General features: G+C 39.7%; 1 protein-coding gene across 6 annotated transcripts in view; it reads left to right on the forward strand.

Annotated features, from left to right (window-relative positions):
• Positions 1-10526: 10526 nt before the first annotated feature.
• LOC128695953 (uncharacterized) overlaps positions 10527-27879 on the forward strand; it is a 39691-nt gene continuing 22338 nt past the window's right edge. For 3 of the 6 annotated variants that reach the window (XR_011393054.1, XR_008408086.2, XM_053786937.2), the window contains exon 1: positions 18986-19138. Coding sequence is in view for 3 of the 6 variants with exons in the window: in XM_053786937.2 (XP_053642912.1) it covers positions 19060-19138 (79 nt within the window). In the remaining 3 variants the exon portion in view is untranslated. Of the gene's footprint in view, positions 10549-18985; positions 19139-21391; positions 21419-27879 lie in introns of those variants that run through there. The other 3 variants (XM_053786938.2, XM_053786936.2, XR_008408085.2) reach the window with 2 other exon arrangements.

A 27879-nucleotide genomic window follows, 5' to 3' on the forward strand; every position in this document is an offset into this window, starting at 1 on the left:
TTCAATGCAGTAAGGTATTAGGATGTTGTCGACTTCTTCTAGTGTGAACTGGATTGAGGGAAAATTGACGATTCAATTGACCTTCCTATTCCAGCCAGCGATTTCATCGACCTTGTTGAACTATGTGTTGGCTTTACGTGTTTCTCTTTCGAAAATCACCTCTTTCAGTAGACTTTTGGACTATCCATGGGTTCGCCACTCAGCGCCGTCCTGGCGAACCTCTGCATGGAACATCTGGAAGCCGAGCAATTTTCCACTATTATTCCCTCTTCTGTCACCTAGCTCCGTTATGTTGACGACATTCTCATCATAATTCCCAGACGCTTCAACGTTCAAACTCTCCAAGACAAGCTCAACCAGGTCGAGCCTTCAATCCAGTTCACACTTGAAGAAGTCGACAACACTCTTCCTTTCCTTGATGTTCTTCTCTGCAAAGCTGACCATGAACTTCGTTTTAAAGTCTATCGAAAACCTACCAACCAACATGATCTCCACTCCCACTACGACACCAAAACTAAACGTGGTGTAATTAAAGGGTTTTCCTGCGCGCACTCAGAATCTGCAGCAGTGAGTTCCTTGAGGAAGAATGTTCTCTAATTGAACAAGTATTTTTTTAAACTTTACTATCCTCGTCACTTCATTAGAGACTGCAGACGACGGGCATTAAACATCTTTAACACACCCAGAGAAGACACTGCCGAGAAGAGATACATAGTCCTCCCCACTAACTTCATTGCCAAACACGATTCCAACACCCTTTCCTAAACCTCATTCCAAGTATCTACCTCCACATCCACCACCATCAAAGACATTACCAGTCATAGACAGGACAAGCTTCAATCCTCTGCAGGGGTATACACAATCCCTTGTAATGACTGAAGCATATTATAATTGGGCTAAACATCCAGAGACCTCCAAACATTTATTTCAGAACACCAGTACGCAGACAGATCTGACGATTCAAGGAATGCCTATGTTCAACACCGAAATTCACACAACCATTTAATCAACTACAGATACGCAAGGCTTGTCGTCAGAGAAAACAACACTCAGTACCGAAGAATCCTGGAATCATCACTTAACTGTATATCCAACAACTTCAACCAGAACAACGACTTCTGTAACATAACCGAACCCCTTGCCAAGAACCTTCTTCATCGTTATCTCATGTAAGAACATAAGAATGGAGGAGTACTGCAGAAGGTCAGCTCATATACTTATCCAATCTCTTTTTAAAGCTATGCAAGGTTCTAGACTCAATCACCCTACTCAGAAGACTGTCACATGCAGCATTCTCCACCTGACTCCATCCTATAAATACTCAGGTGCCTTTAACCCAGGTAGATCTGTTTGTGACCTGATAGAGCCCTCTGCGTGGGCGAAACGTTGTCAATAAAGGATCACATTATACTGCTTAAGTGTTTATATTTCCATTTTGTCGGTATTTTATAACATTTCCACCGTAATTCTTTTTTTTTCTTATAATGGGGTATAAAATATAGCTTCAGTAATCCAGCTGATACTTAATTAATGACACGTCGTCATTTCATGAACACTCGTGACAGGAAGCACCATCACTCTCGTTCTGAGAAATATTTAGTCTACACACTTGAGGAATTTCTTCTGGACGTGCTCAACTTCAGACCACAGCAAAATAACGGGCTATGCAATATATATAATCAAATTCTAGAGCTAAATAGTTACACTCGGCTAATTAATGGACCAACCCGGATCACACAGTTCTCATCCACTGAGAATTACAAACCGAGCCAGTGGAACATAGGATAATTTTAAGATTGATCTCCATCTTTCTTCCCAAGAAAAATAGTGAAATATACTTGTGCAGTTTTATGGTGTCTTTTCTTTATCATCGTTAGATGAAGTCATTAATAAGCTGTAATTAGAGTTAGAAGAAACAAATGACGTTACGGTCCTTTCCGAACCATTGTTAAGTAACAACTATGCGAAAAAAAAGATCAGGAGATAGATCCGAAGGCAGGGAGGGGGCAGAAAAAGAATGGTAATAGTAGTAGAAGTGGTAGTAGTAGTAGTAGTAGAAGTGGTAGTAGTAGTAGTAGTAGTAGTAGAAGTGGTGGTGAGTGGTGGTAGGTGGTGGTGGTGGGAGGTGGAGGTGGTGGAGGTGATGGTGGTGGTGGTGGTGGTGGTGGAGTGATGGTGGTAGTGGTGGGTAGTGATGGTGGTGGTGGTGGTGGTGGTGGTGGAGGTGGTGGTGGTGGTAGGTGGTGGGGTGGAGGTGGTGGTGGTGGTGGTGGTGGTGGTGGTGGTGGTGGTGGTGGTGGTAGGTGGTGGTGGGTGGTGGTGAGTGGTGGGAGTGGTGGTGGTGGTGGTGGTGGTGGAGGTGGTGGTGGGGTGGTGGAGGTGGTGGTGGGGAGGTATGGTGGAGTGGTGGTGGTGGTGTAGTGAGGTGGTGGAGGTGGTGGTGGTGTGGTGGGAGGTGGTGGATGGTAGTGGTGGTAGTGGTGGTGGTAGTGGTGGTGAGTGGTGGTGGTGTAGGGATTGGTGGTGGGGTGCTGGAGTGGTGAGTAGGTGGGCAGGTGCTAGTGGTGGTGAGTGGGTGGTGGTGGTGGTGGTAGTTGGAGTGGTGCTAGTGGTGGAGGTGGGGTGGTGGTGGTGGTGGTAGGAGTGGTGGTAGGTGGTGGTAGAAGGTGGTGGTGGTGGTGGTGGTGGGGTGGTGAGTGGTGGTAGGTGGTGGTGGTGGTGGAGGTAGGTGGTGGTGGTAGGTGGTAGGTGAGTAGGTGGGAGTCGTGGTGTAGTGGTGGATGGTAGGTGGTAGGTGGTGGTGGTGGTGAGGTGGTGGTGGTGGTGGTAGTGGTAGGTGGTGGAGGTGGAGTGGTGGTAGTGGTGGTAGGAGGTGGGAGGTGGTGGTAGAGTGGTGGTGGTGGTAGGTGGAGGTGGTAGGTGGTGGTGGTGGTGGTGGTGGTGGTGGTGAGGTGGTGGTGGTGGTGGTGGTAGGTAGTGGTGAGTGGTGGTGAGGTGGTGGTGGTGGTGGAGAGTGGTGGTGGTGGTGGAGTGGTGGTGGTGGTGGGAGTGGTGGTGGTGGTGGTGGGGGTGGGGTGGATGGTGGAGGTGGTGGTGAAGTGGTAGTAGTAGTAGTAGTAGTAGTAACGGTGGAAGTGGTATTATTTTAATAATAAAGAAGCGCTAAACCTACAAGGGTCATACAGCGCCGCCGGGCAGGGAAGGATGGAAGGATATTGGGTAGCAAGAGGAAAAGGGATGATGATTAGGTCAGAGTGCAGCGGGGCAGTGGATGGTGCAGGGGTAGAGGATAGCAAGAGACTGAGGTAGAAAGGGCTGTGAGGAGTACTAGAGGCATCATCATCAGAGTTTGTGCAGTAAATAAGTTGCTGTCAAAAAAGTCAGTGAGAGTGGATTAATGGAGGGTCCATCAGCAAGAAGGGAAGATAAAGTAAGGGAAGTAGAGAGGAGACGACGTTGGAGGTAAATTCTGTGTGCTGGTTGATAGAGAGGGCGGTCTAACAGAATGTGGCTAACAGAAACTGGAACCCGACAATTCTCACAGAGTGGAACAGGGCATCTCTCCAGGAGATACCAGTGAGTAAGACGATTGTGACTGATGCGAAGACGGCAGAGAGTCGTCTCCCAACCTCGATACTGATGATAAGAAGACGGCCAGAAACCTATACTCGGTTTAATGGAATGTAGTTTATTATAGAGCAGATCAGAGCAATGTTGTTGCCAACGGGTGCGAAGGTGGGTAGCAATTTCAGTAAAATTGTCTGTGAACGGAACACCTCTATAAGAAACTGGTGGGTCATGTACTGCTGCCCGTGCAGCAGTTTCTGCCTGTTCATTGCTCTGTGTGTGTGTGTGTATATATATATATATATATATATATATATATATATATATATATATATATATATATATATATATATATATATATATATATATATATGTCGTGCCGAATATGTAAAACTGGTCAATTAGCAAGAACTCATTTAAAATTAAGTCCTTTCTGAAATTTTCTCTTATAAGTTTAAAGATATATTTTTTTCATTAATGTTAGTGTAAAAATTTTTAATTTTGCACCAAAAAAATCTTAGAAAACTTACCTAACCTTATTATAACAAGAGCAATTTATTTTACCCTAACCCAACTAAATATATTTTAAATACGTTTACAATAATTTAATACTAAACAAACACAATCAAATATATTTTTTCGTTAGGTTCAGAATGATTTTGGCGAAATTATTGCATACACAAATTTTCACTTGTCCTATATGGCAAGATGAGCGTTGCTATTTAAGCCAAGATCGCAAGTTCTGCCTATTCGGCACGACACACACACACACACACACATTATATATATATATATATATATATATATATATATATATATATATATATATATATATATATATATATATATATATATAATTTGCTAAAATAATGAAAATATTTTCGTCCTATTGTTACCATTTTCGCCCCAATGAAAAATATATCTTTAAACGTATAAAAGAAAATTTTAAAAAGTCTTACTTTTAAATGAGTTCTTGCTAATTGACCAGTTTTGATCTATATGGCACGATATATATTTTTTATTAACACATCGGCCGTTTCTCACCAAGGTAGGGAGGCCCGAAAAAGAAAAACTTTCATCGTTCACTCCATCACTGTCTTGCCAGAGTCATGCTTACACTACAGTTATAAAACTGCAACATTAACACCCCTCCTTCAGAGTGCAGACACTGTACTCCCCATCTCCAGGACTCAAGTCCGGCCTCCTGGTTTCCCTGAATCCCTTCATATTACCCTGCTCACACTCCAACAGCACGTCTACTCTTAAAAACCACATGTCTTCATTCGCCCCTAACACGCTCTTGTATGCTTGCTGGAAGTCTAAGCCCCCTCACACAAAAAAACTTTACAACCTCCTTCCAATTTTCCCTAGGCCGGAGTCTAAACTGTCTTCCCTCCACTACAGATTTATACGCTCTCGAAGTCATTCTGTTTTGTTCCAGCCTCTCTACATGTCCGAACCATCTCAACAACCCCTCCTCAACCCTCTGCATAATAGTTTTGGTAATACCGCACCTCCTAATTTTCAAACTTCGAATTCTCTCTTTTATACTCACACCCACACATTGCCCACAGACACGACAGCTCCACTGTTTTCAGCTTTCTTCTTGTTGCAACATTCACTACCCATGCTTCGCACCCATATAAGAGCGTTGGTGTAACTATACTCTCATACATTCCCCTCTTTTAATCCTACACCTCTTGCCAACACCCGAGCATTCACTTCTCTTACAACCCAATCTATAAATATATTGAACAACCATGGTGACATTACACATCCTTATATAAGGCCTATTTTTGCTGGGAAATAATCTCCCTTTCTCCTACATACTCTAACCTGAGCCTAACTATACTCGTATCAGCTTTCACTGCATTCAATAACCTACCTCCAATTCCATACATTTGCAACATCTGCCCATTGCCCCTATATCCACCCTGTCATACGCCTTTTCCAAATGCATTAATGCCACCAAAACCTCTTTACCCTTTTCTAAATACTGTTCATCTATATGTTTCACTGTAAACACTTGGTCTACTTAGCCCCTACCACATACCTTTGAAGATATTATAATTATAAAATGTAAACAGACGGGACCACAAAAAACTTGGCATCCTAGCTAATACATGTCAGATGCTCCTAATATCAATACAGCTACTTATATTCTGTGAGTTTTATTAATAATAATATAAATAGATCCAATGCTCAAAGCTACAGTATAATATGGTGTACATAAAGCATTCAAAAAAATTTTTTATTGATTTAAACTAGCAAATCATTTTTTTAAATCGAAAGTCTTAAGCTATGATATACAGTGATGACAAAGTTTGATTCAGAAATTGTAGATTAATGTTAAAGTAAGGAATAATAAATAGTGTCTTTAGCACACAGTACAGAAACAGTGCTGAACGCCACGTAAATGTTGAATTTTACACAGCCTTCCAACATAGGCTTAGTGCTACGGTAAATTTTGTAAGATCTGATTGTATTTCTATTTACGCCAGTGTATCCCAGTAAATAACTGTATATACTGCAGATAATGATCGTATCTACGAGGTGCAACACCTGATTTTTTGTAGTCAGTTTATACAATATCCCAGCATGGTCTCTTCCACCTTCGGGTGGAAATTATACCTTAATCAGTACAACTACCACTTACGGATATTGTTATGCTTACAACTTTTTTAATTAACTCGGATAATGTAGATTACCTACTATCTATAATGTAGATTACCTAGCATCTTAGGAATTTACTAAATTCAGCTACTTTATAATGAAAAGTTAAAAGAAATAAGACTTGTGCCATCGAGTAAGCACTAACATAATATTGAGATTCAACAATACTCTCGCCGGATTGTTACTTAAAAATGACTAAATGAACTAAATTTTGTCCTTCTTGAATGTACATGGGCGATGTTGAAGAGATCCTTCAATTTATACTACGAATTCATTTTTTACTTTGTCTTAGTCGTTCGAGTCCAATGCTTCCATAGACCTTCCAGTCGGTGAAAGCGCTCTCCAGCTTCTCCATGGAATACTGGGAAAGGATGGGGTGAGGGGGATATGGGAAATGAGGGAGGGATGAGGCTGCACTGGATTCTATATCTTAACTAAGAAGCTGGATATATAAAAAAAATTGCCTCTTGACTGGCCTCCTGAATTCTTTTCTCGACCTTGTGATGGTGAGAGAAATACTTAAATGACATACTGATGATCAGGTGTCCAAAGGTGGTGATAGAATATACAATTTCAAAATTCCTCTTCGCATCTTCCACCGGTTTTCTTTCTTTAGATAGTTATAAAAACTAGGTGGCGAAATGTTTTGATGAAGATGGCCAAGTGTTACACATATTTCTTAATCGTTTACCTGTAGATTTTCTAAACCAATATTACAATAATCATACAAAATGTGTGTTAGAATATACATTCATTTTTTAAGAGGTTTAATGGTCTTTAAAACTTGGAAAATCCATAATAATTCACAAGACGTCAGTGTTCACAAAAAAAATGTAAAAACTAATGTCCCCCAAAATGTATATAAGAATGTTACTACAGAACTCAGTGAAGTGAAAAAGATTACTGAACTGCATATGAAGCTGATAACACCAATGCAGTTATTTTGAGAGAAATACCATGAAGGAATATTGATGATGTTCTATGTGACTTCGATATTAAGACTGCACTTCGTGAATATCTGGAGGAAATAAACTAAGACTTGTAGAACGATCCAAAATAAAGAGAATTAGCCATGGAGAATAAACTCTCTGGATCCTCAGTAGAAGAAAAAAAAGTGATTGACTTATACGGAATTAAAAGGAAAAGAAAACAGAGAATCCGAATACTTTTGTTGTTTATTATCAAGGACAAGACTGAACTACAGTGACGGGGGAGTAAATATATATATATATATATATATATATATATATATATATATATATATATATATATATATATATATATATATATATATATATATATATATATATGTCTATATGTCGTGCCGAATAGGCAGAACTTGCCATCTTGGCTTAAATAGCAACGCTCATATTGCCATATAGGACAAGCGAAAATTTGTGTATGCAATAATTTCTCCAAAATCATTCTAAACCTAACGAAAAAATATATATTTCGTTGTGTTTGTTTAGTATTAAATTACTGTAAACAAATCTAAAATATATATAGTTGGGTTAGGCTAAAATAAATTGTTCTTGTTATAATAAGGTTAGGTAAGTTTTCTAAGATTCTTTTGGTGCAAAATTAAATTTTTTTTCATTAACATTAATGAAAAAAATATATCTTTAAACGTATAAGAGAAAATTTTAGAAAGGACTTAATTTTAAACAAGTTCTTGCTAATTGACCAGTTTTACATATTCGGCACGATACATATTCGGCACGACATATATGACATATATATATATATATATATATATATATATATATATATATATATATATATATATATATATATATATATATATATATATATATATATATATGTATATATATATATATATATATATATATATGTATATATATGACAGTTCATTAACTCTCTCAGTCAATCATTAATATCTATTTTATTCTTAACCAAACAGACCATCGCTGCCGAAACCTTCGAAGACGTCACCGTCGCCAGAATTAATATCATATTTGATCTTAACATCGTCACCGGCTCCTCCACCTCCGTACAACTGACGATACCCGGGATCCCGACTGCAAGTAATGAGTCAAACTTTAGTGGGATTTAAGAGGTAAAAAAGGGGAAAGAGAACGTTTAAAAAATGGTTGACAAAACAGCAAAATATGAAGTAATAAACGGAGCAAAATATTTAAATACACAAATAAATAAACGAATAAATAAATTAATTAGTAAGTACTTAATTATAGTATAGAGGTAGCTGCCTACTCAGTCATGTTGCTTGTAGCAAATTTAATAATAATTCAGCATCGATTTTTATTAGCTTGGAATCTTATGTGTTGGTGATGGTGATAGTGGTGTTCGTGGTGGTGGTGTTCGTGGTGGTGGTGGTATTGATCTTGGCGGTAGTGATATTGGTGGTGGTGGTAGTGATATTGGTGGTGGTAGTGGTGGTGATGTTGGTGGTGGTGGTCGTGGTGATGGTGCTGGTGATGATGCTAGTAGTGGTGGTGGTAGTGATGTTGGTGGAAGACTGAACTAAGTTCCAGTACCTAAATTTTGCCTAATAAATGTTTTCAGTGTTAGCACACTTGTCATTTCCTCAAACTAGTACATGACACTGTAGTTAAAGAAACGAGGAAATAACATGAGACCAGGACATGACTCGAAAGACAAGGATGTAAATCAGATCATTACAATAAAAACAAAACATGATATGACACAAGAAACCAGAACATGACTCAAGAGACCAGTAGACTGAGGAACTACTCACATTCCTAAGCCTTTCATGTAGATTTTATTGTTCACGTCGTGAACATATGGGCCCCGCACCTCCACCACCGTCAGCAGCACCGCCGCCACCATCATCATCGTCAGCTTTCCCAACACTGCGAAGTTAACTTAACATCACTTCCTCTGTCCCAGAATCAATTTTACTTACTGTAATGTTTAATTATTTCACATGGGATCTTCTTAAGGTATGTCAGTAGCCATCAGTACTGGTGACTGGGTAAGGGCGCCGACGAGCGAGTATAATGATACGTACTGCAGTGAAACCTTCATTTTTGTCCGAGGTGAAGGCTTGCATTTCGCGTCTTATACCTGCTTTAAGTGCTGTTGTTCCCAGGAGATGTGTTAAGAACATAAGAAAGGAGGAACACTGCAGCAGGCCTGTTGGCCCATACTAGGCAGGTCCTTTACAATTCATCCCACTAACAAAACATTTGACCAACCTAATTTTCAATGCTACCCAAGAAATAAGCTCTGATGTGCAAGTCCCACTCAAATCCAACCCCTCCCACTCATGCACCCATCCAACCTAAATTTGAAACTACCCAAAGTCCTAGCCTCAATAACCCAACCAGGTAGACTGTTCCACTCATCAACTACCCTATTTCCAAACCAATACTTTCCTGTGTCCTTTCTAAATCTAAACTTATCTAATTTAAATCCATTACTGCGGGTTCTCTCTTGGAGAGATATCCTCAAGACCTTATTAATATCCCCTTTATTAATACCTACTTTAAGCCACTTCCTCCTGTGATAGCTGTTCACTTTGCCTCAATATCTGACGGAATTATAGGTTCTGCACGACCTTCATTGAGACAATATGTCTATCGTTACAAGTTGATGCTCACTGTATAATTGTTTACTGCCAGAATCCTCCCTAAGGTTTCTCGACCTCCTGGACGAGACAGACCCGGAATTACTATATAAACCATCGGGTGTCTTATTACACTATCTAGCGTAACAAGAGGCACCGTGAGATCCTCTCGACACAGTGTCTCTGGAAGCTTTGAAACAGAGATCATCGTGTTGTGACTTACTTGTTTGAGGAGCGAGTGTAGCTCACGTACTGAGTCATAGCCACAGCCTGGCTTTCTTTATGTACCTGATCTCTGTAGCTACGCACCTGGCTCCTGAGGTCATAGTTTTGGTCTCTGAAGTCACACACTGGTCTCTGGAGCTATATCCCTGGCTGGTGCTTGTAGCCACACTTGGTCACATACACGCGGTGTCTGGAGCCACACAATTGGTTCCTGTAGCCTCATATCTGGTCACCGGAGTGACACTTCTCATCTTTGTGACCCTTCTCTTTAGGGCTACATGACCCCTCAGGGGTATGGAACCCTTCTCTTTATGGATGCCAGACTAAAATCCCTGTGTGTGCAAAGCACTTTGTAGAGGTGCAAGAACCTTCGCACAGCTGCTTGATTCTCTTCAGGTGCACAGGATTTTCCATAGGGGCGCGGGACCCCCTCTATAGGGATTTGGATTGGGCGTCCTTATCTTCTGGGAACTGTTCCCTGATCCCCCCGGGATGCTCACCTGACAGAGAACGCGGTAAGTCACTTCATTTCAGTGATGGAGGTACTTCAGGATTCTTAAAATCTGCTGACCGAGGGACGGGAATATTTTGTTGGATGTTCTTGAGACTCCTGGAAACTACACTGCTGTGATGACTGTAATGTGATGACTGTAATGTGATGGCTGTAACGTGATGACTAATATGATTGCCATGATGTGATGACTATATCTGTAGAAAGATGCTTCTAATGTCATGTCTGTGATGTGATGACTAAGGTGATGATCAATGTCTTTGCTGTAATGTAATGTAAGGCCTGTAATGTGATAACTGTTATATATGTGATGTCATTACTGTAATGTATTAACCGTAACATAATGACTACATTGTGATAACTCTACTGTGATAACTCCAATGTGATGACTGAAATACAATGGCTATCTTTCCATCTGATGATGAAATTACTGCTGAAGATTTCTTGCTGATCCAGGAGTCGTTAGGAGGACATGATTCCTGTGATGTAAATGGTTTTAAAATGTCTAAGTCTTCCATACGACTCCTGCAGTTTCGTTCAGTCCATATTCGTTCATTATTATACGAATGGGACCAGTGGAGCGGTTGCTTTCTTAAACATCCCCACTGTCGAGTAGCAATTGTTTGTGGGAGCATCAGCAGGGATGATGTCAGTGGTGACGCTGGCTCTCAGTGGTGATGTCAGTGGTGACCATGGCGCTCAGTGATAATCTAAGTGGTGACAGTTCATGCCGAAATATATTCATTGTTTTGGTCAGAATTGAACGAAGTAACTTTGCCAACTCTTAGACCCTCAGCAAATTTCCTCACGCCCTACTCCCTCCTGACGGTACCTACCCGGAAAAGATCATGAGCTGGATCCGTCGTTTGCTGGGTAATTATTTCTTAATACTGGCCCTGGCACTCACTCAGCCACATACTCCTTCTTTCCATCTCATTTGGTTGGTAACGCATTAGCTAACACACTAAGTTCGGATTATATTTGTAGTGTGGCCATGGATGCAGTAGCAGTTTTCCTCCTGGGTATTGTTGGTCATGTTATCTCCATGCAAGACAAGGCTTTGGTAATCTTACATTTGCGGACAAAATAAATGCCAGGGAGTTTTATCTTTTTTAACTGTTCCGTAGCTGGCGAACGCTACTATAGACATAACCAGAAATAAGGAAGGGAAATATGCCCACTTGTTATGGTGGAGATCTTGCAGCCTAACATCTATCACTTCTCCGAGATTAAAACGTTTGGTCAAGACGAGGCCTGTGCAGCCTCTTATGTTTACACACCAGTTGCTTGAACTTGTGTCAAGGTACTGGGATCCACTGTTTACAGGACCATGAGATATAGAACAGGACATATGGCTCCTCACAGGGATTTGATTATAGTTGGACAGATAAAGAAGTGTGAAAGGTGTTTTTGGGAGTTCCAACTTGTTGAAGATTGCATTCAACCAACAAGACCTCTTTATACACGTGGATGGAGGAAACTGAAGCAAGATTTTTCTGACAAAACTTTTGTCAATAGAAGAATAAGTGAAAAATTCCTCACTCCTGTGTGGCAATTTTCTTATAATTTGAGTTTACCCACACCTGTGCAGGAGTGAATGTGCTGCAACTGAGGAGCTCCAACAATGTTAATGAATAGACGTGTTAGAAGTACAAGAGATAATGCGAATTTTACACATTTCCTACGAGAGAAAAAGTCGATTTGCTTAGGCTAGTAGGCATGTGTATACACCTGGCTGCAAGACCCTAACTGTTGTGGGCTCCCATCAGTAGGACTGAGTCCTCAGCTTCCCTAGGAAGATCGTCTTAATTTGTATTCGGGCACTAAGGTTATGATCTGCTCAGGTAACCACTGACTCTCCAACTACCCCTAGTGGTCACCTGTAGTTACCTAGTATTGACAGGGTGCCCCTGCATATTGAAGGTTTGCCACTGGGATAGAAGCCTTTAGGAGACTAAGATTGTGGAGAAGGAGTATACTGCTCGCTCCAGGGTAACCCTCCTCCTACCCCTGCCCCTGGAAAGAATTTTCTGCCGCTTCCTACTAAAGTTCGCCTTTTATGTGGCACCTGGTCTTGGGATCTGGGATAGGACCAGCTAAAGTCTTGGATCTCGTGGTCGTTGGATCTAACAGGTAGTAGAATCTCTCACACATCCTCAAATAACCGGAGCATTTTCCAAGCACCTTCTAGGAGATAGCCTTCTAGTCTACATTCTAGTTACCATTCATCCGAGTATTCTATTCCTAAGAAAAAATCCCGAATCTTTTCCCCATCTCTCTTGGCTTGGCAGTTCTCTGCCTCAAATGAGCCAAAAACACAGCTCGTTCTAGCCTCGTACTAGTATCACGACTTACCTCCTCCCATCACAGCACCGTCAGCCTGGCAGGAATGTTGCTGAAGTCACCTAGCGAGGCCTTCGCAAGAGTTGTGCTGCTGAGGCCGCTACAACAGGTGTATTGCTGAAACCGCTACAACAAGTGTCATGCTGAAGCAGCTACAACAGGTGTCTTGCTGAGACCGCCACAACAGACGTGTTGCTGAGGTCGTGTCGATTAACTCCACAAAGGATCATTAATGTTGCATGCAACCTGTTCACCACCAGTCAACATTACTTTAATCCTAAAATATTGATTATCATAAAGTAAGCTCTCAGTGTATATACACTTAAAGACATACACTCGGTGTATATAACCTTGAGTAGCTCATGTGAGGTCATCACAACATTACTTATACAATAACAGTCATTAAAAACTCTCAAAACATGCGCACTGTTTTTTCCACTAACATCAAATATGTTGCCTGTTACTGTTACTTTGCATTTCATTTTATATTTTACGAAATTCCGTTTCTATATCTTGTGTATTTCTTTACTAATTTTTTTTCCGTTATGTTGCCCTCTTCTGTTCCGTTATTGCTTAATTTCATCATCAATTTACTTCTGCTTCATGTCTTTCATCTTCCTCCTCTTCCTCCTTCTCTCAGCCTCACTTCCTGAATTCCTCTTCAATTTCGCATTAAAATTTTCTGTTAATTTATTTGAATACTGGCAAATTATATTTTTCAACAGAGATTACGCACCATATATAGTATTACATTAAGTAAATTTAAATATTGTATGGGAGAGAAACCTCAGGTTTGGATCAGTGAATGAGAAAAAAATAAATGGTGGCAAAGAAGGAACCAACAAGAGGACTTTCTCAGGGATCGGAAATGATCAGAAAATTTCATCGATGATCGTATGTCATAAGTATTCTAAGTTCCTGGATAACTATGTGGTGTAATGGGTTAGAAAACCGACAAGTTGAAGAATGAGAAATACGTACTGTACTTTTCCCAGGCTGAGGAACTGATTGTCTCATTCTCTTCACTGCTTTTCTCTGCATTGGACTGAAGAAGCCACTGGCTGGCGAAACGTTTCCTCGATAAAGATTCCTAAATATTGCACAAATGCCTCATTCTTCATCCTAGATAACTATATTTAATGATCGGATTAGTGGAAGAGTTTCTTTGTTGACAATTGCCAAGTAATTTTATTTAGATATAACAATGTAAAATGTGAACAGAAGGACTATTGGAAAAGTCATGTATGATAATCTAAATTAACTAAACTATGATCAGAAAGGAATTTCTCCATAAAAACGTGTGAAAGAGTTGTAGACCGTCTCAGCTCACCGACCTTCCCAGGATTCAGTTTGTCGTCCCGTTGCTGATGCATTGATTGTGTAATTCCAGTCCTCCAGAGAATTAATTTCGTCACTCCGCTGAATTGTTAGATTCATAAAATGCAAATTTTCAGCCCATACCATAAGTTTATTTAAGTACAGGTACACAAATACAGTTACACAAATTATCATACATAGTAACATGTATGTGAAGTGACTTATTTACACAGGGGTCCGTTGCAAAGTTACTTTGAACCAATAGAAAACGGAGCCTAATAAAAATTATATTATACTAGATTTCATCTTCACAAACAAGAAGAAACTAGACGGAGACAATAATATCTCAAATATAATAGAGTCTGGCCATTTTAACTGCTACAGCCGGGGAACCGGTTACGGCAAAATGTACAGGAAACTGTCAGATTCTTCCTGTGAAACAGTTACAAGTTGTGAACATGAACCAATTACTGGAAAAGTTGAATTGACAAGATTACAGAGTCAACAAGAGAAAGTACATATATGTGACTACCATGACACGAGTTGTATATCGAAACAATTTCAGGAATCCATGGTTGGTGGGTAAGACACAGGCAACATTTAGGCAACTTTATTCCGAAGCGTTTCGCTTACACAGTAGGCTTCTTCAGTCGAGTACAGAAAGTAGGCAGGAGCAGTAGAGATGTGAAGGCGATGTAATCAGTCCATCACCCTTCAGTTAGTTCCAGACTTTGGAACAGAACTTCTCCAGGCTGATGGACTGACAACCTCAAATCTACGACTTTAAGGGTGATGGACTGATTACATCGTCTTCACATCTCTACTGCTCCTGCCTACTTTCTGTAAGTGAGTGAAGAAGCCTACTGTGAAGGCGAAACGTTTCAGAATAAAGTTGCCTAAATGTTGCCTATGTGTCTTACCTACCAACCTGTCGGTATTGTATACCATTGTGATGTTCATCATGAATCCATATTTAGCATTAGAGAAAGCCCCAAGATTCTGGCGAAATTTCAAAGGTCTTGAAAAGTGCAGACAGCCCCGCCCCATTTTACAAATAAGACAGCAGAGCTATGATACTAATATCATACATCATGTCTTTGATAAAGTGCTAAAAAGGCAACTTGCTGGTTATGTACAAAAACACAATCTAAACAACCTAAGTCAACATTGCTCTAAAACATCAAGACCGCTGATTTTATTTTGTAACTTGTAACTCTTGAAATAAGACAATCCACATGAAACTCTTTACACAAGACAAGGCCCGAGAAACTTCCATAACGAGACAAGTCACTCCACTGATGGTGTTCATCCAAGCACTTGTCCTCTCACATTCAGAATGTTCTTTCTCTACATCTTTCTTCAAGGCAGGTGACACATTCCAGCTAGGTAAAAAAAAAAACCACAGAACTCATTTACTGGCCACATTCTGTAAAATAAATATACTGCTGGAAGTGTCTCAGTGTTCTGGAAGGGCCTCAGTGCTTTGGAAGTGCTTCAGTGCTCTGGAAGGGCCTCAGTGCTCTGGAAGTGCCTCAGTGCTCTGGAAGTGCCTCAGTGCTCTGGAAGGGCCTCAGTGCTCTGGAAGTGCCTCAGTGCTCTGGAAAGACCTCAGTGCTCAGGAAAGGCCTCAGTGCTCTGGAAGGGCCTCAGTGCTCTGGAAGGGCCTCAGTGCTCTGGAAGGGCCTCAGTGCTCTGGAAGGGCCTCAGTGCTCTGGAAGGGCCTCAGTGCTCTGGAAGGGCCTCAGTGCTCTGGAAAGGCCTCAGTGCTCTGGAAAGGCCTCAGTGCTCTGGAAGGGCCTCAGTGCTCTGGAAGGGCCTCAGTGCTCTGGAAGGGCCTCAGTGCTCTGGAAGGGCCTCAGTGCTTTGGAAGTGCCTCAGCGCTCTTGGAATGTACTCCTTAAATCGGGTGAACATTAAAATGGTATAAAATACCGACAGGTTATTAGGTAAGACACATATGGAACAGTTAGGTATCTTTATTTTAATGTTTACTCTGTCAGACACTGCAACACAAGGGTATCTTGGTACAGACCTGAAATCAACTTGGACAACTTCTACTAGTGAGAATGGCTGGATTTGAGAGGGACCTGACCTTCCAACGACAACATTCTTACCTCTACTAGTGGCCTACATCTCACCTCCTGGCGCTATATAAGGCTCCATCCTGTCACTTCAACTCCATATTGTTTCAGACTATGGAACAGTACTCTTCTCCAGACTGGGGGACTGACCACCTCAAAACTTTAAGGGTGATGGACTGATTACATCGTCTTCAAGTCTCTTCTGCTTCTATCAACTTTTCTGTACTCGACTGAAGCCTACTGTGTAGGCGAAACGTTTCGAAATAAAGATACCTAACTGTTGCATATGTGTCTTACCTAACAAATCGGGTGAAGAAATCTCTCATTATCTTAACGTGAAGGATAACCAAGTTCCAGTCTCGCTAGCACATTCTCGGTCGTTAATGATAAGAACTGCGTATTCATAACCGTATTTAGTACTCAGACAACCCAAGAAACTAAAACAAATATATGTAATACTGTACTGGAACAAATGCAAGTAACATTGCAACGGGTGTAGGTACCAATGTTTTGCAACACCTCTCAAGATGAAGGTAACACTGTAACGGGAACACACAAATACAGTTTCTCTAATTATCATACATGGTAATATATGTGTAAATTATCTAGAATAACCCTAAAAAGAGTCACTTATTTCCAGGGCAATGAAGGTAACATGGTAACACTGGTGAAGGTAACATGGTAACACTGGTGAAGGTAACATGGTAACACTGGTGAAGGTAACATGGTAACACTGGTGAAGGTAACATGGTAGCACTGGTGAAGGTAACATGGTAACACTGGTGAAGGTAACATGATAACACTGGTGAAGGTAACATGGTAACACTGGTGAGGGTAACATGGTAACACTGGTGAAGGTAACATGGTAACACTGAAGGTACCATGGTAACACTGGTGAAGGTAACGTGGTAACACTGGTGAAGGTAACATGGTAACACTGGTGAAGGTAACATGGTAACACTGGTCAAGGTAACATGGTAACACTGGTCAAGGTAACATGGTAACACTGGTGAAGGTAACATGGTAACACTGGTGAAGGTAACATGGTAACACTGGTGAAGGTAACATGGTAACACCGGTGAAGGTAACGTGGTAACACTGGTGAAGGTAACGTGGTAACACTGGTGAAGGTAATATGGTAACACTGGTGAAGGTAACATGGTAACACTGGTGAAGGTAACGTGGTAACACTGAAGGTACCATGGTAACACTGGTGAAGGTAACGTGGTAACACTGGTGAAGGTAACATGGTAACACTGGTGAAGGTAACATGGTAACACTGGTGAAGGTAACATGGTAACACTGGTGAAGGTAACATGGTAACACTGAAGGTAGCATGGTAACACTAGTGAAGGTACAATGATAACATTGGTGAAAGTAACATGGTAACTGGTGAAGGTAACATGGTAACACTGGTGAAGGTAACATGGTAACACTGGTGAAGGTAACATGGTAACACTGGTGAAGGTAACATGGTAACACTGGTGAAGGTAACATGGTAACACTGGTTAAGGTAACATGGTAACACTGGTGAAGGTAACATGGTAACACTGGTGAAGGTAACATGGTAACACTGAAGGTAGCATGGTAACACTAGTGAAGGTACAATGGTAACATTGGTGAAAGTAACATGGTAACACTGGTGAAGGTAACATGATAACACTGGTGAAGGTAACATAGTAACACTGGTGAAGGTAACATGGTAACACTGGTGAAGGTAACGTGGTAACACTGGTGAAGGTAACATGGTAACATTGGTGAAGGTAACGTGGTAACACTGGTGAAGGTAACGTGGTAACACTGGTGAAGGTAAAGTGGTAACACTGGTGAAGGTAACATGTAACACTGGTGAAGGTAACATGGTAACACTGGTGAAGGTAACATGGTAACACTGGTGAAGGTAACATGGTAACACTGAAGGTAACATGGTAACACTGGTGAAGGTAACATGGTAACACTGGTGAAGGTAACATGGTAACACTGAAGGTAACATGGTAACACTGAAGGTAACATGGTAACATTAGTGAAGGTACCATGGTAACATTGGTGAAAGTAACATGGTAACTGGTGAAGGTAACATGGTAGCACTGGTGAAGGTAACATGGTAACACTGGTGAAGGTAACATGGTAACACTGGTGAAGGTAACATGGTAACACTGGTGAAGGTAACATGGTAACACTGGTGAAGGTAACATGGTAACACTGGTGAAGGTAACGTGGTAACACTGGTGAAGGTAACGTGGTAACACTGGTGAAGGTAACGTGGTAACACTGGTGAAGGTAACATGGTAACACTGGTGATGGTAACATGGTAACACTGGTGAAGGTAACATGGTAACACTGGTGAAGGTAACATGGTAACACTGGTGAAGGTAACATGATAACACTGGTGAAGGTAACATGATAACACTGGTGAAGGTAACATGATAACACTGGTGAAGGTAACATGGTAACACTGGTGAAAGTAACGTGGTAACACTGGTGAAGGTAACATGATAACACTGGTGAAGGTAACATGGTAACACTGGTGAAGGTAACATGGTAACACTGGTGAAGGTAACATGGTAACACTGCTGAAGGTAACATGGTAACACTGGTGAAGGTAACATAACACTGGTGAAGGTAACATGGTAACACTGGTGAAGGTAACATGGTAACACTGGTGAAGGTAACATGATAACACTGGTGAAGGTAGCATGGTAACACTGGTGAAGGTAGCATGGTAACACTGGTGAAGGCCCGCCCGCTAGCTTCAGGTACAAATTTATAAAGAGATGCCTGGCGAGGCAGGTTTAGTAAGGGTGGTGAGTGTGCACCTGGGTTGTGGCTCCCATCGTTTGCTTCTATCAACAAGTAAGTCGCACAGTTCAGTAATTTTACAAAACATTGGGTTAAAAGTCTTGTTCACCTGCAGGAGTTGCGAGGGATTTTAAAGAACCTTGAGATGGCAGTGTTCACTGTCTCTTAATTTATATTTCCTGTGTGTGACACATTTTGTCATAAACAGTATTAAAACAAAAGGTAAGTTTTAGTGTATACAAAGTATTATAATTGCCATCGGTACGAAAGAAAAGACAAAATGGGACTATACCAAGTTAAACTTGTCATGGATATCGTGACCTACGCGGTTGAAATAATCACGTACGCCGTACTTATGAGGTACGTGAACGCCGAGGCTCAGTTTAGAGGATAGATGTGATACAAGTACCTGGCAGACAGGCAAGGTACCAGATCCCAGACATGAAAAGTAGCACAGAATTTCAGAATTAAATTTTTTGTTTTAACTGACACTGATATAAGGATTTAGAATTCTGCACCAAAGCTAACTTAGAAACCTTACCTAACCTAACTTAAACTAACCTAACTTAAACTAACCTAACCTAACCTGGTTTGTGCATTTATATTAATCCATATAGGCAAAGATGAATTAATTAAAAAAACTGCATCCACTAATCCATCTTTATCCTATATGTATGGATTAATAAAAATGCACAAACCAGGTCATCCAGTTAGACCAATTATTAGCTCCATAGGTCCAGTTTCTTATAAATTATCTAAATGGTTTGTTGATATTTTGAGCCCTATTGTTGGAAAAAAATCTAACTTTAATGTTAAAAACAACATAGATTTAGTATATAAATTAAGCACCTTGTCTGACTTAAATGATTTCAACATGGTTAGTTTTGATGTTACTTCCTTGTTTACAAAAGTTCCGGTTGATGATTCATTAAGTTTCTTATTTGAAGAACTTGTTAATTACGATTTACCATTGCCAGTTTCTACTGTCATTAAACTTGTTAAACTTTGTATTGTTGATGCAAAATTTGTATTTAATGGAGAGTTTTATACTCAGAAGTTTGGTATGGCAATGGGAAATCCTCTTTCACCTGTTCTTAGTAATTCATACATGGAATTTTTTGAAACAAGATTGTTTAACACAATCCTTCGTAATAGAGCTAAATGGTTTAGATATGTTGATGATATTTTGTGTCTTATGCCTAAGAATTTAGATATAAACCATTTCCTTGTTAAATTAAATAACTTAGCCCATTCTATAAACCTTACTGCTAAGTTCGAAGTAAATAACTCATTGCCTTTTCTAGATGCTTTAATTATTAAGGGTAACAATGATTTTAAACTTAAAATTTACGGAAAACCTACAAATAACTGTTCCCATGTACACTGTCATTCTTCACATCAAGATAGAGTTAAACTGTCGGTATTCTCATCAATGTTTTTGAGAGCTTTGCGTATTTGTAGTCCAGAGTTCATAGATAAAGAAATATCCTAAATTTATGAAATAGCTAATGATCTAAAATACCCAAGAATCGTAATTGATAAATCTTTTAAAATTGCTAGAAATACTTTTTACAATCCAAAAAGGGACAATGAACCTTATTCAATTAAAAATATATTGGTTCTCCCTTACCATGAAAACTTGGTTGATATGCCTTCTCTTCTTAAGGATGTTAATATCAAAGTTATATTTAAAAATCTTGATACAGTAAAACAACTTTTGATAAAGAATTTCCCCCAAAATGCTGATGGATGTGTCTATAAGATTCCTTGTAAAATTTGCGATAAAGTTTATTACGGTCAAACTGGAAAAAGTCTCGAACTAAGATTAAAACAACATAAATATAGCATTAGAACTGGACAAAATTCTAGTGCTCTGTTTATTCATGTGAGAGATTTTAATCATCCAATTGATTTTCAAAAAGTTGAGAAAGTTGTATCAAGCAAGTCCATGGTTGAGAGGAATATAATTGAATCATGTTTCATGTAAAGCAATTTTGAAAATAATATGAATATTTCTTTTGGTTTATATAAATTGGATTCATTCATAATAAAATTTAGAAAGAATTTAATGATACATTAGACAAGTAAAAAATCTTAATGCTTGGGTAGAGTATTAGGTGGGTTTTGGAGTCGGATGTCGTCACGTAGATGTTTAATTGACAGTGTTTAGTGTATGAACCTTGAGGAGGGGAGTTAGGTGATGGATACCCCGCCTTCTTACCTATGAGAGTTTTCCATTCCATCTACCTTTGTAACCCTTGCTACTTTTCTTCCGTTTCCAGTTGTTTGTTTAGCAGTACTTTAGAAAGTCTATAGCGGAAGATGATATCGAAGGTTGGTTGGGTGGGCCGGGAGGTGAGCTGCGTGTTTGGGAGCGCAGAAGAGTGACCAGGACTCACCTCACCTGGTGGCAAATGGTGCAAGACTGTGGGTGGTTGACTGCTTTCATCCTTCACATACAACTATCTCCCTCCTTCACTACTTCCCTTTATCTCTCTCCTTTTCTCTCTTTCTTTCTTTAATTAACATGGATACTTTAATAATTCGTTGGCGAATAATCTACACATATGCTGTTATGTATGATAATTCTATGTAACTGTATTTGTGTATACCTGAATAAACTTACTTAACATCAATTAGTTTTGGGATATCACGGCTCAGAAGAGCATTAATATATTTAACACTGTTTCATATAGGAAAATAGATTCACAGAATTAAACAGTTGACTTCATGATGTTTTCCGGGAACACGTCAGTGTGTTAAGTCGGGTCCCTAATACTCGCATCATCATCACACTTCCACCAGCATCATGGTGTGGCTGGAATCTATCAAATCCTGAATTCCAGAATCACTATATTCAAGCAATATTATACAGAAGTTAATGTCATAGAGAAAACCATTGTTCACCGAGTGTCATATAAAGTGTATTTCATGGAAAACGATAACGCTTTTGTTGTTTCATAACACTATTAATTAGTAAAAAAAGAAATGTAAGATAAAATGTCCTCCAAGGAGGAATATGAGGGTAGTCCCTCGAAAAGTAGTAAAAGAAAAAGAGAAGAGAGTGACGGTAGTCCCTCGAAAAGAAGAAAAAGAGAAGAGAGTGAGGGTAGTCCCTCGAAAAGCCGTAAAAGAAAGAGAGAAGAAAGTAAGAATAGTTCCTTGAAAAACAGAAAAAGAAAGAGAGAAAAAGTGGAGAGAGATGCTAGTCCCTCGAAAAACAGTAAGAGAGATAGAAAAGAAAATGAGTGGGATGTTTGCAGAACGCGACTGAGTAAAAGGCGAAGAGAAGATGAAGTGAATAATGATCATCTAAAAAAAATGAATGATAGAGAAAGTGAAGGTCATAAATTTGATAAAATCGAGTCGGAAAAGAATAGAAGGTAAGAAACACAGGAGAAAAAAGATAACATGTAAAAAAATCTTGAAATAAAATATAAGTTTAATGTCAGAAAGTATCCTCAAGTACTGGTTAAAAAACTGGAGGAGTTTTGTTAGTTGTCTAATATAAAAACATTTGGACGCGAAAAAATTGCTGATTGGTTGACGAGCAACATGACATAAGTGATAGGAAGAGGGGCATAAGGAACATGCTACCTAGTGCTTGAGGGCTAAAAATAATTTGTAGTCAAAGAATTAAGATAAGTGTTCTTTTATAGAGAGTTTATTAGTGAAGTCATGTTACTACAGAAAATAAAGGATATTGCTGGTGTTCAGAAGTTAGTGGGAGTTAATGCAGACGGTGGTTACCTAATTACTGAGTATGCAGGTATAACACTAGATGAATACGCATAAAAGTAATCATTTAATTCATCAACATTGATGTAAATTATGCGCAGCCTGGTCACAACTCTTCAAGGTATCCACTCGAGAAATGTCGTTTACAATGACATTCATTCTGAGAATGTCTGCATTCTCCAAACGCCTGAGGGTCTACAGACCACCCTTATAGACTATGGTTTAGCGACAGATGTCACGAAAATAAAGTTTGTGGCTACAGTGTCCAACACTGTAAAGTCTTCGCTTCCACAAATGTCACCGACAGAAATGAATACTAATGAACCCAGCGGTTTTATAGATGACTGTTATTACTTAGGTAATATGTGTGAAACTCTGGTCAAAATTCGCAGTTTGCAGATTCCAGGGGAGTTGAAATCATGGCTTCGGTAGGTAAAGAAAAAAAAACTTAGAAAATAATAGGATCTGATGAATTTGTGAAGATTTTTGGAAAAATCACAAGGGAAAGAGCCTCCCGCCTCAACACCAGTCCATGATGGTGAGATGGACCTGACTCACCATCCCAGCTCTCAACACCAAAAAAAGACATGTCAGGATCCCCAGGGAAAGATAGTAAGAGAAAGGATACTAGGGCGGAGAAAAGTATAAGGCAAAGTGACGTAACACGAGAGTTACACTGTAGAACATAAGGAAAGTGGGCTAGAACCAATTATTATTCAAAGCAAGTTATGAGTTCTGAAATGGTACCTGACGAAATCTTTTCTACACTCCCTCGCTCAGCTTGCTGGGTCAGCCTTTTAAGTTCTATTATTTTTACAGGTCCTTAATAATGTGAGAAATCACGAAAACATTTGGAAATTTAACCATTTATTTTCTACTACATAGTGTTTTGTTGTGTTGTCTCTTCTATATAAACACCGAGACACGTGAGACGTTCAATAATAACTTGACGATGTGTACGATAGGATACTCCCAGGTCAGACCCGTGTGGGTGAAAGGGAGATTTGGATAGTTGAAGAGAAGTGAGGGAGAGGAAGGAATAAGGGAACGAGGGAAAGAGCCGGGGATAAACCCAGCCGCATGGCGCTGGTTGGCAGTAGTTGCTAGTAGTGTTGAGTGACTGTGTCAAACGCCATGGTAGAGCTGGACCGGGTTTTCGGGTGACCAAGGACAGGTGTACAGGTGTCGCCTGAACGTCATGCGCAAGTTTGCTGGTGTCTGTTTTGCAATGCTGTATTATGGGTTGGAGAGGGAATCACAGGGAAGGCAAGTAGCCAGAAACAAGGCATCGTATCAGCGTATAGGTATAGCGTATATTCAAATTCAAATTCAAAGTTTATTCTCTATAAAGATTGCAATGTTGAATTTCCAGAATTTGGTTGTTGTGTGGTTTACATGTAGTTAAATAATGATTACAGAGTGTACCACTAGAACGCCTAGCATGGCTAGGCATTTCGGGCAGACTTAGTTTAATTCTTTATTTTAAAATATTACAAATTATGAAGTAAGTTGGTATTACGGCTAAGTGACTAAATACTAGTTTGTGAGTTTAGCAATGTGAATGCTTTTGTTTTGGCACAGTACATAGTTTCAGTATTGGAGTATCATAGGATTCATTATTTTAAGATTGAGATTAATATTTCTGTTTATGGTCAAATGGGTGAGTGAGTGTAAGTGTGAACCACCAGATGGTATCCGTGTAGTTAGTTGATGGGGTGTATCAGGGAGATAAGATGTTTTCTAATGGTAGTTTTGAAGGTGATGAATGTGTCTGCTGTTCTAGAGTTCTCAGGTAGGGTGTTTCAGATTTTAGGGCCTTTGACATACATTGAATTTTTGTAAAGGTTTAGTCGGACACGGGGAATGTCGTAGAGATGTTTGTGTCTGGTGTTATGCCTATGGGTTCTGTCACAACTATCAAGAAAGCGTTTTAGGTAAAGGTTGATATTGGAGTTTAAGGTCCTGTAGATGTAGATTGCACAGTAGTAAGTGTGGATGTACTGAACAGGGAGTAAATTTAGATATGAAGAGTGGGGGGGTTGCCAGGGATGGGATTTAGTGATTATTCTTACTGCAGCCTTTTGTTGGGTTATTATTGGCTTTAGGTGTGTTGCTGCAGTTGATCCCCAAGCACAAATAGCATAGGTGAGGTATGGATAAAGTGAGAAGGGCATTTTGCAGCACGTAGTATCGTATCTTGGAGAGGATCCCAACCGTTTTGGATACTTTTTTGGTTATGTGTTGGATATGGGTGCTGAAATTCAGGTTGTTGTCAAGGTATAGGCCTAGGAATTTACCCTCATTATGTCTGGTAATTAGAGTGTTGTCGATCTTTATGTTAATTTGTGCATCTCCTGCTCTGCTACCAAACATAATATAGTAGGTTTTGTCAGTGTTAAGGGTAAGTTTATTGGCTGTCATCCAAGTCGATATTTTGATCAGCTCCTCATTAACAATGGTGTTGAGGGTGGCAAGATTAGGGTGAGAGATGACATAAGTCTTGTCGTCAGCAAAGAGAATGGGTTTCAGGTGTTGGGATACATTTGGAAGATCATTGATGTATATGAGGAAGAGCAGGGGAGCAAGGACACTTCCCTGCGGAACTCCAGTATCAAGTGGCCGTGTTGTTGATGCTGTGTCTTTAATGGTGACATACTGATACCTATTAGTAAGGTAAGATTTGAAATAAGCAAGCGCATGGCGTCTTATACCGTAATGGTCAAGTTTGTGGAGTAGGATGTCGTGGTCTACTGTGTCAAAAGCTTTTCTTAGGTCAATAAAAATTCCTAGTGGATATTCCTTATTTTCCAATGCTGTGTAAAGCAGATCTAGCATTTTTATGATTGCATCATTAGTGCCTTTATTTTTCCTGAATCCAAATTGGCAGGGGTTGAGTATGTTTATTGGCAGGGGTTGAGTATGTTTTGTGCTGTTATAAATGAATATAGTCTCCTGTGCCCTAGTTTCTCAAAGATTTTGGATAGCAATGGTAAGTTTGATATTGGCCTATAGTTGTTTAAGTCTGTAGGGTCACCACCTTTATGTATTGGTGTAACCCTTGCCATCTTGAGTAGTTTCGGGAAGGTGCTAGTTTCTAGTGACTTGTTAAAAAGTAATGAAATAGCATGCGAAAGGATATGGGCCGCTCGCTTGTACAGTAATGGTGGAACATTAGACAGATTCCCTGAGTTGTTTTTAAGTGACTTTATAATCTCGGTGACTTCCGAGGGCTCAGTTGGTGCAAAATAGAAGGAATTTGGGAAATTCCCATGTAGGTAGTCCCCGGCATGGGCATTGGTATGTGGGATTTTATTGGCGAGATTAGATCCTATGGTTGAGAAGAAGTCGTTTATCTTGTTAGCTGTGTCAGTGGGATGTAGTGGTGTTTCACTAGGTTTAGTCAGGACAATATTCTTGTTTTTTTTTTCAGTTTATGGGTCCCTAGAATCTGAGAGAGTGTTTTCCAGGTCTTTTTTATATCTCCTCTAGTGTCTGTGAATCTACTGGAGTAGTATAGTTGTTTGGCTTTCTTTATTACTTTGGTGAGAACTGATGAATAGTGTTTAAGAATATCTTTGTGTATTAAGCCCTGTCTCTATTGCTTTTCATATTGGTGTTTCTTGTCAATGGATTTCAGAATGGTGCTGGTTAGCCATGGGCAACCAAGCCGTTTGTTTGTGATGTTTCGTTTTTATAGGACAATTTTTGTTGTATAGTCTAAGTAATTTGTTAAGAAAAATGTCTGTCCAGTCATCAATACCATTGGCCTTGGAGAATTCTGTAGGCCAGTCAACAATCTCTAGGTCAGCTGTGAACTTCCTTATTGAGGCCTCGTCATGGAGTCTAAATGAGACTTTGTATTCAAGTGGTGGTTTACTAATGTTTGTCAGGAGGAAGGTAGGGTAGTGGTCTGTAGTGCTATCTGTGATTATCCCTGATTTAAGGGGGGCTAGTATATTGGTCCATATGTGATCTATTATGGTTGCACTTGTCTCAGTGAGCCTGGTTGGTTTAGTTATTGTTGGTATGAGAAGTGTGTTGTTCATATTGTCAGTTACAGGCTGATCATCTAGTAAGCCAAGGTTGATGTTGAAGTCTCCAGCTAAGAGAAGGTGGTGCTTATTCATTTGTCTGTTTGTTATTAGTGACTTTAATTTCTCACTGAAATTTGGGATGTTTGTGTGAGGTATCCGGTAAATGGCACCGATTGTTATAGGTGTCTTAAGGTTTTTTACAGTAAAATTAGCAAAAATGTATTCCCCATATTCATCACTAAAGCAAGTGGTGCTAATACAAGATAATTGGTTAGAGTAATAGATTGCAATACCACCCGCAACTTGGTTTGGTCTGCAGTTGTGGATTGCTGTGTATCCTGGTAGAGGGTAGATATCTATTGTGTCCTGCTTAAGCCAGGTCTCAGTAAGAATAATGCAGGAGAAGGGTGTCTTTAGTGATTCAAGGAGTGCCAGGAGGTCATCATAGTGTTTGCTTAAGGACCTGATGTTGTAGTTAAGTACTGATAGACTTTTAGCATTGTTTAGGATAGTGCTGGCTTGTGATGCTGTGTAATAAAGGCAGTTACTTTCCAATAGGTTTTGATTTAGTGTCAGATTATGGAGGTTTAGATCAGGGTCAACGTGATCAATCATCTTCTAGGTTTAAATTATGGTTATTTATATCCTGAGTTGTGTGTTGAATTCTAGTACTGATATCTGTAGCGGTGGGAAGTTTGGGTAAGTATATAGCTAGAGTATTTTGGTCATATAGAGTATAGTCACTACTACACATAATGAAGTTGATGTTGTCTATGTGTTGTGCTGGAATGAACTAAAGTACAACTAGTTATAAACTAGTAATATAAAAATACAAATTAAAAATAGCACCAGTCTCTCACTAGTAATTGCACTATGGTCTAATATAATGAATTTGGTATTGACTATAGTACAACTGAGTTTAATCTAATAATATAAAAAAGGCACAAGACTCTCAATTGTAATTGCACTAAGGTCTTATATAAGTTGTTTGCAAGAATTAGAGTATAACTAGATTTAAATTGA

Source organism: Cherax quadricarinatus, chromosome 41 (genome assembly GCF_038502225.1).
Source record: "Cherax quadricarinatus isolate ZL_2023a chromosome 41, ASM3850222v1, whole genome shotgun sequence".
Taxonomy (NCBI): domain Eukaryota; kingdom Metazoa; phylum Arthropoda; class Malacostraca; order Decapoda; family Parastacidae; genus Cherax; species Cherax quadricarinatus.